The 7,019-nt window shown below is 47.5% G+C and overlaps 1 protein-coding gene across 1 annotated transcript; it reads right to left on the bottom strand.

Annotated features, from left to right (window-relative positions):
• Positions 1-3,651: 3,651 nt before the first annotated feature.
• Positions 3,652-5,565, bottom strand: SIX6 (SIX homeobox 6). Its single transcript, XM_069596751.1, has 2 exons — positions 4,916-5,565; positions 3,652-3,820 (listed from the first exon to the last, which is right to left on the bottom strand). The coding sequence occupies exons 1-2, from the start codon at positions 5,485-5,487 to the stop codon at positions 3,652-3,654; spliced, it is 741 nt and encodes a 246-aa protein (XP_069452852.1). The 5' UTR covers positions 5,488-5,565.
• Between the last annotated feature and the right edge of the window lie 1,454 nt (positions 5,566-7,019).

Raw genomic sequence — 7,019 nt, 5'->3', positions numbered from 1 at the left:
AACCCGAGTGGGTCGCTAAAGTGAGGAGAGAGGAACTGCGGCATTTGGGGAGCTGGAGCTATATAGGGTTTTTGGTAGAATTGGACGGTGGTTGAAATGTTTAGAACCCGTAAAGGAGCGTGAGCTGGGGCTGAGGGTTAAATCTTCACACTGCTCAGGTTTGTTGAAATGTAAAAATTCAGCTTCTTTCTACCCTGCTGGAGTAACTGCTTTTGGGCAGTAAGTTACAGGAAAAGAATTTTAAGAAAAGAAAGAAAAGAAACCCATCATCATAGGTATGTCTTCAAATTCAGAAACCTTCAGCACTGCTACTAGCTGGAATTAAAAACAAAGACAAACCTTTTCTAGGCCCAGATAAAACTGACCAAAAAAAAAAAAAAATCTTCAAAAGTAAACGAAAACCTTTACAATACCTGTCCATGGGAAGATCTGGGCCAATTTAAACAAAATCTGTGTGAAGATTTGGACTAGTTTCCAACATGTAATCATCAATGAATTGATTATCCACAAAGAATCGTTATTTATATTTAGATACCACCAGCTTTAGATAAATATTAAGTCTTTTAAATAATATGTCACCCCTTAAGATGCTAAATAAAATTATATATAAATAAATCAACTAATTGGTGAAACTACTTTATAATGTAACTCTTAGGCAGCATGTTACTTTAAGCAAATTAGATGTACTTTAAAGAAAGGTGTACTTTATAGGCTTTCACCAAAGCAGGAAGAAAAATCCCCCATCACTGTTTTGTTGTTGTTCAGTCACTCAGTGACTCTTTGCAACCCCATGGACTGCAGCACGCCAGGCTTCCCTGTCCTTCACCATCCATCTCCTGGAGCTTGCTCCAACTTTCATCCATTGAGTCAGTGATGCCATCCAACCATCTTGTCCTCTGTCATCCCCTTCTCCTCCTGCCTTCAATCTTTGCCAGAATCAGGGTCTTTTCTAATGAGTTAGCTCTTCGAATCCGGTGGCCAAAGTATTGGAGCTTCAGCTTCAGCATGGGTCCTCCCAGTGAATATTTAAGATTGATTCCCTCTTTTTTTTTTTTTGCCACACAATTAAGCATTATTTAAAATTTATTTATAAAGAGAAAGCTTAGTTCTTACTAAGAATTATGGTTGTGGTTATGTTATGTTAACCGCCCCTCCTCCTTTTTCCCCCCTTGAAAATGCAGAATGGATACTTCCTTCAGCTTTTAGGCATCATTTGAACTGCTGAGTGGGGTGGGATTTTTAGACTCTTAAATTCCTTCATATCATCACACTAATTAGTCCTTTCCCTTCCCTCTTAGACTTGGAAGCGTCAGCTTAAGAGAGAAAAATTGCCAACTATTTTCTCCAAATGCTGGTGTGGACAGCTCTGTAGTTAGGATGGAATCTGACTGGGAAACAAGACTAGACATCTCTTGATTTTTCACTGAAGTGTGGATTCAGAACTAGGGTGAGGCAAGGGAGGCACCTGGAATGCAAAATTTAAGGAGGTACTCTCTCCCAGATGCTGTGCACTTGCTTGACCTTGAGCATGAATGCCTCCTTAAATTTTGTAGTCTACATGCCTCCCTTGCCTCTTTGGAGTCCTGGCCCTTCTCCTTTGCATTCTAGGAAGTTCTAGGAGTTCTAGAAAAGAAAATAGAGCCTTAAGGAAGCTCTACCATCCTAGCCTTTCAGGACACACAGAAGAGTATTTGCCTGCTTTCTAGAAGAACACCAGCTTGATCACACAGGCTTCCCTACTCCTTCTTTTAGAGCTCTTATGCAAGAGAGTTTTGACTGTCAACAAGTCTCTGAATAAGGGCCCCTGTATACAAAGAGAACTATTTATAAAACCCAAATGAGGTCAAATCTGTTTAAGTGATTTAGAAACCAAAAATCAGTCCTTATTCATGTCCTGGGCTTTCTGCATATATCTTGCCATTTGATTGCCTTTTGTCTTCAGTGACTTCACTATTTTTATTTGATTTGCACATCGGCACTTCTACCCAAATAAATTAGCAGGTTTTGGAACCAAAGAGCATCTGCTGAGGACACTGAAGCAAACTGAAAGAAGTCCAGTGGCGGATGTGGGGGGAGGGTGCTCCAAGAGGAAGTTCAGCTCAAGTGATTTTAAAGATCAATGTCAAATTTTATAATATGCAATCCATTTCACTAGGGAAAAGCTTAGAGTCTCCCCAGATAGCATTTACTTTTTTAGTGTAAGGACAATAGGTGTTTTTTTTTTGTTGTTATTGTTTATAGTATGTGTGTGTCTGTGTGCCTACACACTTTGAAAGGACAAATTTAATCCTGACAATATTTGATATTTTTAACTGAGGCCATTATAGGACAATGAGGCTCTAAATGACTTGTTTCATGTTTAATACAACGATTAGATTTTTAAAATTGCCAGTGCTTTCTCTGCAGTCTTCTATTTGACCTCACTATGTGACATGATTGCATCCTTTCCCTCATCTCAGTATGCCTTTTGTTGAAAATAATGCATTTGATTAAACCTGCTTCTGTGTTGAGAAGATGCTAGTCTAGTTATTACAACCTCTCCTGTCTTCTTTTTTTCCTGTCTTCTTTTGTCTTTATTTTAATGCAAGTTCAATCCCAAATACAGTAAATGCTCACTTGTATGATTATGGGTACCTACCATTTTTTGTATGGGCGGGGCCTCAAAGGAGATGGAAAACCTTTCTCATTGCAGAGCCTTTGCTGGAATAATCTTACTTCATAAAATAGAATTCACTTTTAAGCTGAGTTTGGCTTTCGAAATTGTTCCTGAAAGCTGAATGACTGTCAAGTGGACAAGCTATAGTTAGTTACTTGTTCTGGGAACATAGGGAGTTGCCTTACAGGGGGTAATTATGTTGCCAATTTCTAGGTTTAAATATATCACACATACATGCATATTTACATACATACATACATACACACACACATGCATACAATTTGACAAGGAAGTGGTTATGGACCTACCTTGGACTGTTTTAAAAATAATATAGCAGGAAACATCAGAAAAGGCAAAAGACATAGAGAAGACTCTCCTGAGACCATTGCGCAAGGACCCCTGCCTGGTGAAAAGAACAGATCTCTCAGTTTTCTTTTTAGGAATCTGAGAGCAGCTCCCTTAAGGTTGCTCACCAGGCTTTTATTGTTTGGCTTTTTCACACAACCAATTGGCTCCACCCTGCACCCTTTGAAACAGTAAATTCTCTCCATACAGAGAAACCTACCACGCAGTCTCTTAAATAAGTAAATAAACAACATATATATGTTTTGTTTAAAAAAAAACTTTAAAGCAAAAGTTATACATATATAATAGCGTCCTTTCGAGGTGAAATACCCATGGGAGATTCAGGGGAGGCGCTCAGCGTGCAGTTCGGGTTCTGGAGGCATCTTTGCAGCAAAATCCTTGGGAAAAAGCAAAGCAAGGAGAACGTGTAACTGGGTCGGGCCTCACCGCGGGCCCCTGTGGTAGCGGCCGGATGGCGCCGGTGGAGCAGGTCAGGCTAGGGCGGACATGGCAACCAAGCCCGCGGGTCCCTGGCCACCTGGATTCGCTGGGTTGCTTGGTCTCTCATTCTCTCTCTTTCATTTTATTTGTCTCGTTTTTTTTTTTTTTTAAACGCCGAATTCTGTTTCTTAGTGTAATTGGTGGGCAACTCAGATGTCGCACTCGCTGTCGCTGGAAGTGATGGAGATGGCCGAAGTGGCTGCCTTGCTGGACAGGCTGGCGGCCGGACTGGCGGCGGCACCCAGCCCCTCGGGCGTGCCGTCTTCCTCGGCCCTTAGCGTCCTGCCGGACCCCTGCGACAGGACCTGCTGCTGAAGTCTACCGGGAAGGAAAAGAAACTGGTCACTGTGCAAAACTAGCCACCGACCTCCCGCCCACTCCCACCCCTTGGTGCACATCCTTTAAGCCTAGCAGTCAGCCCCTCTTTCTCTGACCGGGGCAGTTACAGTGGGTAAGAGGAGGCAACAGAGGCTGGGCAGGGGGCCTTTGGCCACTGCTCCGGGAGCCTTGTGGATGGAGCCTTGCTCCATCATCCTTCTTAGTCCTTTCTTGGCTCCTTGTCTCCCACTCTTTGGGATGCTGTGCTCACAAGGTCATTCCTGGTTGTTGGTCACCTTTGGGAGATTTATAATACTGTCAGGATAAATGAGACGTCAGTGACAAGGACAGATGAGATTCTGGGCCAGGAGACCCCTTTCCCAGCTTGTGTCTGCCTTGGGCCCACCTCTGTGCCAGTACCCTGGAGGCCAAGTCTGCTCCAAACTAGAGGCGGAAAGGGCAGCCTGAAGGTTCCCAGGAGGGTTTGGGCCTGAGAGAAGGTTGGGTTCTTGGCCAAAATATTTGAGATCCACACACTGGGGAATGAAAAACCTCTGCCAAGTACTTTGCTGTTTCAGACAGGGCTGCCCACCCATAGGAAGAGCAGAACTCGACTTTCCACTTCTTAAAACGTAAGTTAGAAATTTCAAAGCGTTAGAGAAGGATGCCTTTGGACTTTAAAATGACAACACTAAACTGCCTCACTGCTAACAAACCAGGCTTCACCTAATAAATAACAGGAGCTTCGGCCCGGACTGACAAGAATTAACCTTGGGCCTTGCGGTCTTTAGTTGTTTCTGGGGTCTTAATTTTTCTTTCTTTCTCTCTCTCATTGTAGCCTTGGTATGGTGACTGGAACCAGCTGCAGGAGTGACCCCCAGGCGGCGAAAACCAGACAGAAAGGGTGGGGAATCCAGAGCCCGGAAGGAAACCCCCACCCAGGATCCCAGAACGCAGTGAGCTCACACCGAAGACCTCCATCCCATCCCAATTCCTGCGGAATCCAAGTCTCCAGGCCTTCGGTAAGGGCGCCGGGGGTGCGGTCACCGGCTCCCTCCCCGGTGAGTTAAGGCTCGGAGGTCTATAGGTACCAACCTGTTTTTGGCTGCAGCTGCCCGATCCCTTTGCCGGCGGTTTTTGAACCAGTTGCCCACCTGCGTAGGGGTCAGTCCGGTTGCCTGGGCGAGCTCACGCTTTTTGCTTGGGTTGGGGTAGGGGTCCTGCAGGTACCATTCCCGCAGCAGGTGCCGCGTGCGCTCCTTGAAGCAGTGTGTCTTCTGTTCGCCGTCCCAGATGGTGCGCGGCAGCGGGAACTTCTTCCGCACGCGGTACTTATCCACCGGCCCCAAGGGCCGTCCACGCAGCTTCTCAGCCTCCTGGTAATGAGCTTCGAGCCACAGCGCCTGCAGTTTGGCGTGCGACTCCTTGGTGAACTTGTGGTTTTCCAGGATATGGTAGAGCTCGCGGTAGTTGCCACCGTGAAAGGCCACGATGGCTCGAGCGCGCAGCACAGATTCATTCTTGTTGAGCGCCTCGCAGGCCGCAGGGGCCACAGGCAGCGACCAGAGGAAGCGACCCAGGCGCTCCACGTCGCCGCTCTCCTCTAGAGTCTCGCATACCCCGGCCACTTGCTGGGGACTGAAATTCAAGATAGGCAGCTGGAACATCGAGGCAGCGCCGGCGACAGCGGAGGCGCTGAGTCCGGAGTGGGACACGCAGCAGATGCCCGCGGACCCGGCCGGATGCGCCAGGCTCTCCTTGGTGAAAGCGGCTCGGGGCAACCGGGATGCACGGCCAGGGCAGAGGCGCAACCGCGGGGAGCAAGCGAGCGGGAGGGATTGGAGGAGGTGCCGACTCCGGAGCTCGGGTTCGGCTCGGCTTCGTTGGGGCACGCAGGCCAGCTAGCCGGCGCCGCTACTGGGGTGGGCGGATTGGAGGCGCGGGCGCCATGGAGACCCCCTGTCAGTCACTGGCCGGCTCTGCCAATCAAGACTGCGACCGGAGTGCCCAGGCCATTTCAGCACCTCCCCGCTCTCGACAGCGCCCGCCGTTCTCTGGTGGACTTCTCAGTATTTTGCAGAATTTGGAGGAGGAAAAGACGTGCCAGTGGATGGGAGAGAAAGACAGGCTAGAGTCGAGCCGCAGCCTTTCGCTACCACCCCCAGCCCTGTTCCTCCCTCTTCCCTGCAACCCCCCACCCCCACCCCCCGCAAGAGGCGGCGATGTTGCAGAAATCCACTTTAGGGAGAGGCGCTGCCTGGGTCAAGAGGCCTCCAGAGGACAAAGAGGACTGGGCCAAAACGAAATCCTCTGAGAGAACTCACTAAATTTAGTTGTAACGAAACAGAAAACCTTGAAGGGGAACACGAAAGGGGAGGGTGGGGAAGTGGATCATCCCTTTTTCTTGCCTGCACCCATCTCGGCATGCCTTTCCAGCTGCCAAAGCAGTCGAGTGGGAACCTAATCTGAAGCAGAACGAACCGACCTGGGACCTGTAGAAGAGGTCAGTTTGGACTTTACCCCCCATTACCTTCAAAAGCCTCCTAAAATCATGTAAAATCCGAGCTAGGACACTCTTCTGATAACCCAGGCGCTGACCATGAAGTGAAGCACTCGCAACAAAAGGGGCGCTGCACACCCCAAGTTTATACTTTTCAGTTTTTCTCCCCAGTTTAATGGACTTGAACAAATGTGGAGCATAGCCACATCTAGAGTGAGAAGTCACTGGTAGGTCAGGACAGCAACTTAAAAGCTTATTTCAAAGACCTTTTTAAAAAGTATTGATTTGCGCTTCTTGCAGGCTAATTTTGCCATACCCTCTGTTAGAATATTTAACTCTTGAGCTGGGGATAGAAAATCTAACCTTGGCCTTTGGGCCCAACAGTAACTCAGTAAAAGTAAAATAGAGAAGAGGGAACCACACTGATCGAGAAGGGGGTGCAGAAAGTGCTTCTTAAGCCGCTGAGCACTGATCCCTCCTCAAGAGAGGAAGGGCCTTCTTGGCGGCTTGGGACCAGCAGTTGAATTGATAACTTTATTGATTCCCAGTTGACATCTTCATCATACCGTTTTCTGAGAAGTAGGTCAAAAGTAACTACCATCTCACCTGGCTTTTAACAGGGGTTTGTTTAGTTTGAAGAAAATAATTGGGAGAGGGGAATCTGACAAAAACGCCAGGAAAAACCATCTTTGGAGGGCC

This window comes from Ovis canadensis, chromosome 7, assembly GCF_042477335.2.
Source record: "Ovis canadensis isolate MfBH-ARS-UI-01 breed Bighorn chromosome 7, ARS-UI_OviCan_v2, whole genome shotgun sequence".
Taxonomy (NCBI): domain Eukaryota; kingdom Metazoa; phylum Chordata; class Mammalia; order Artiodactyla; family Bovidae; genus Ovis; species Ovis canadensis.
The sequence above is the reverse complement of the archived record's forward strand: the minus strand, read 5'-3'. Positions and strand labels throughout refer to the sequence as shown.

Coding starts and splice junctions, on each gene's coding strand:
- SIX6 (XM_069596751.1), bottom strand. CDS start 5,487: ATGTTCCAGCTGCCTATCTTGAATTTCAGTCCCCAGCAAGTGGCCGGG. Junction 3,821..4,915: donor GCAGCTGCAGCCAAAAACAG/GTTGGTACCTAT, acceptor CCTTCCCGGTAG/ACTTCAGCAGCAGGTCCTGT.